Source organism: Anneissia japonica, unplaced genomic scaffold (assembly GCF_011630105.1).
Source record: "Anneissia japonica isolate Jap-2015-1 unplaced genomic scaffold, ASM1163010v1 scaffold284697_len431725_cov185, whole genome shotgun sequence".
Lineage (NCBI taxonomy): Eukaryota > Metazoa > Echinodermata > Crinoidea > Comatulida > Comatulidae > Anneissia > Anneissia japonica.
Window position 1 is genome coordinate 197,845 of NW_022717350.1, and position 3,678 is coordinate 201,522.

A 3,678-nucleotide genomic window follows, 5' to 3' on the forward strand; every position below is an offset into this window, starting at 1 on the left:
AGGTCCACGGTCGAGCCCTGGTGAGGGTCGCCGAAACCCCCAAGCAAGAGGATTTTTGTGCTTTATGGGTCTAAATAATGCTATAAAAGCAGATATGTTTGAAAACGTCTGTGTCTGGGTGGGTCTGAGTGCATTAGTTGGGTTGGAGGACTTATTTGGGAAATTTTAAAGAGGGGGTTTCGCCAAAAAAGAGGGGGTTTGCTAGAAAAGGGAGATTTTTTTCGCAATTGTTTTCAAACATACTGAGTATTCAGTACATTTTCACGTCAGGTAGGGCAAAATAACACCTATACAACATATAAAATGACTTATTTTTTATTATAAACGGTAAAAAAAGATTATGTTATCACATTAAACTTTCAAAAATCATCTTGAAACATAACTGGTGTAATTATTAATAACGCTAATTAATGTAATTGACTTGTTTTTTCTATTAAACTTACTTTTTCTTGACGTCAACGAATACACAGTGTACACTCATATGTCGATGATCTATAATAGACTGGTTGATCATCTCCTACAAGAGATAATATAACGTCATCAAATTTATTCAAATAATGCACTTTTTATTTCTAAGTGCTACAAGGAAATCAGTTAATTGTTAAATGGACCTTTCTAGAGTGTCAATCAAACTTAACAACTGACCAATCAGAACAGAGCGAGGAATACGCGCGTGTCTTATAAGCACATATATATGTTTTGTCTCACAAGCGCACGTGTTTGCGTTTTCTGCAGGTTTTCTGATGGACCTTAGCAACAGTATCTAAAGGACGGAGCTAAGGTCAATAGACCTTTACGGAGTGTCAACAGACTTAACAACTGACTAATCAGAACAGCGCTAGGAATACGCGCGCGTCTCACAAATACACATGTTGTCCCCATGGTTGTCCACAAACGTCAGTGTTATGTTTTAACCACTGATCTCTCATTTGCTGGTTTTAGTGAGGCCACCGACGCCATGTTGGGGGCCTAAGTGACGTTTCATTTTAGACAAGTTTCTTTTGGCATGTGTTTAAATTATTGTTAACAATAACGATTCTTGCAAAACTTTTTAATAATAAATTTTAAATTATCGTAATGATTATTATCATCTATCTACTTGATGTGACTTTTTATGCAGATTAAGGAAGCGCAAGCAAAATTATTTGCGTTGTTAGGGATCGACGTCACTATAAAAACGCGACTTCGCTCGCATAAACAGTCGCGTCTAGTGGTTAGATGGTTTGAAACAAAATTCCTACGTTAAATTTAAATTTATTTTTGAAAAGTATTGCAAGAATCGTTATTTTTAACTATAATTTAAACAAATGCCAAAAGAAATTTTTCTAAACTGGTACGTCATGTAGGCCATCCAACATGGCGTCGAAGGCCTCACTTTTTTCTGTACCAGGATTGGCCAATGAGCAATCCAGCTATTATAGTAGAGATCAGTGTGGATTTAACAGTCGTCTTGTGGGACCTTAGTAACAATATCCAAGGGGCGGGGCTTAGTGCAAATGTCCATTGCAGCAGCTATTCCCACCTTGTGAACTGTGAATGACATGTTCAGTTTCTTGGATCTGGTACGGTTCGAGTAGACTCCAATAGATGTAAAACGACCCACCAAATCATGCTCTCCATTCACGCCACTAGGGAATACAAATAACCAAACATACAGTATTGAGTTACTTTTTTAAAACTTTTTATTTAATGTTTTCAACCAGGATTGAATTGAATTCATTTTTCATTGTGGTCCTGGCTATAAACGAGAATAAAAGAAAAACAAAACTAAAGTGTATAATTAATGGGAAAATAAATTTTTAACTCTTTTTAAAGGAACTGATTGATGGTGAATGGGCGTATGAGAATAGTGACGGTGAATAGGACTAGTGGCGGCGCCACCGTCTGAAATCTGGGGAGGGGGAAAGTGATCGGAAAGGTAAAATTTTAGAAGGGGCGAGGTGGGGGAGTAGAAGTACGTTTTTCCAAAACAGACAGGACGGCATCATACAGGCATACAAGAAGCGTTTCCTGGCAGTGCCTTAATAATAAGATAAGAAATAAGGGAAAATTATTATGTTGCTGGTATTGATCGTGATAAGCACACTGGAGTGGAATTTTTCTGTAAAATAGAATGTTCATTTCAGTTTCAATTGACAGGCATGCCAACTACAGTGAGAGTAGAGAGTTGGTAATTGGTCCTACGTTTTTTTTTTTTTTTTTATAGATGACCAATGGTTGGTAGCACCTTGTCCGATAATGAACTATGTTTATAAGAGTAATTTTGATCTACTTCCTACAGTATGGTCATGCTCCATCAGGGACCTATTTTTTAATTAGACCTACCTTGTAGGATTATAGCGAGAAGCGAATTCGGGCTGGGTCTATAAAACCCCATATCGGCAGCCACAGTGTAGTGTCTCATGGGGGTTATTCAAGTAGTCGAGCTCTCCGATGCCAATTTAAATTCGACATTATTGGCCGCGTTTGAACCGAGGTCTTCATGCAACCGCTCAGTACAATGATCAATTATTGTAGTCTGAGGTTCGCTGTACAGTACTCGGTGGCATATCTAGAAGTCTCGAAATGGGGGTGCTGATGAGGGAGGGGGCTCGATGATCTCGATGATTTTTTAGGCCACTGGGGGGTGGGGAGGCGCGAGTAATTTTTTTTTGGGGGTGGGGGCGTGCGCCTCCCCCCATCCGCGCCCTCCCTAGATACGCCAATTTTAGTACTTACTATAACACAAATATGACATAATATTTGTTTTGAAAAAAAATGGAATAACATACTGTCGAAATTTGAAGTAAATTAAGCTCGACTATTTTCTGGTAATTTATAAACTGTACCTCAAGTTATATTTTTCTGGAGCAATAATACTGACACATAAGTTCATCACAATAGCCTGGCAATTGGAACCTGCAAACAATTAAGAGAACCAGAGTATGATATTACATGCTATTGATGTATTGATTGACTTACTCGCTTGATTGATTAGTTGATTGGCTGATTGATTGATTTATTGATTGGTTAGTTGGTTGATCTCATGATTTAAAAGCCAATTCGTAGTTTTAACTGCGCATGCCCGTATAAAGGTCAATCACGTAAACAAACACACAACGTAGACTTGTGTCATAAGGTTGTTATAACTACTGTATGTGGTTTACGTCGAATGACCTTGGATACGGGCATGCGCAGTTCAAACTACCAATTGGCTTAATGGTTGTGTTATTTAATCACTGACTAATGGATTGAATTCCATTTAACACCTTAAGAGCTTATCCTAATATAATGTCGTTCTTGAGTGAGGGTATATGTAGCTGCCTCTAATGTTAAAATCGATATATATTGATTTAAACCAACTACAGCAGTCAGTGCTGTAGCCAGGATTTTCAAACAGTGCGGGATTATATTGGGGTGGACCCACACGTAAATTCAAATAATGTGGACCAATTAAATTTAAATTTATGATTTAAAAAAAAAAAAAAGCATTGCAAGAATCGTTATTTTTAACAATAGTTTAAACAAATGCCAAAAGAAACTTGTCTAAACTCGTACGTCACTTAGCACCCCCCCCCCCTCCAACATGGCGTCGGTGGCTTCACTAAAACCAGCCAAAGAGCAATCCAGTTTATTATAGTATACATCAGTGATTCAAACCCATTGGAGTGGAGCTGTGTAGCTAAGATGCTGCCTTCA

At 38.0% G+C, this 3,678-nt stretch overlaps 1 protein-coding gene across 1 annotated transcript in view; it reads right to left on the bottom strand.

Moving 5' to 3' along the window:
* Positions 1 to 2,874: 2,874 nt before the first annotated feature.
* Positions 2,875 to 3,678, bottom strand: part of LOC117110203 — a 15,874-nt gene continuing 15,070 nt past the window's right edge. The window contains exon 8 of the mRNA XM_033252830.1: positions 2,875 to 2,898. Within this exon, the coding sequence (XP_033108721.1) occupies positions 2,875 to 2,898 (24 nt within the window). The remainder of the gene's footprint in view (positions 2,899 to 3,678) is intronic.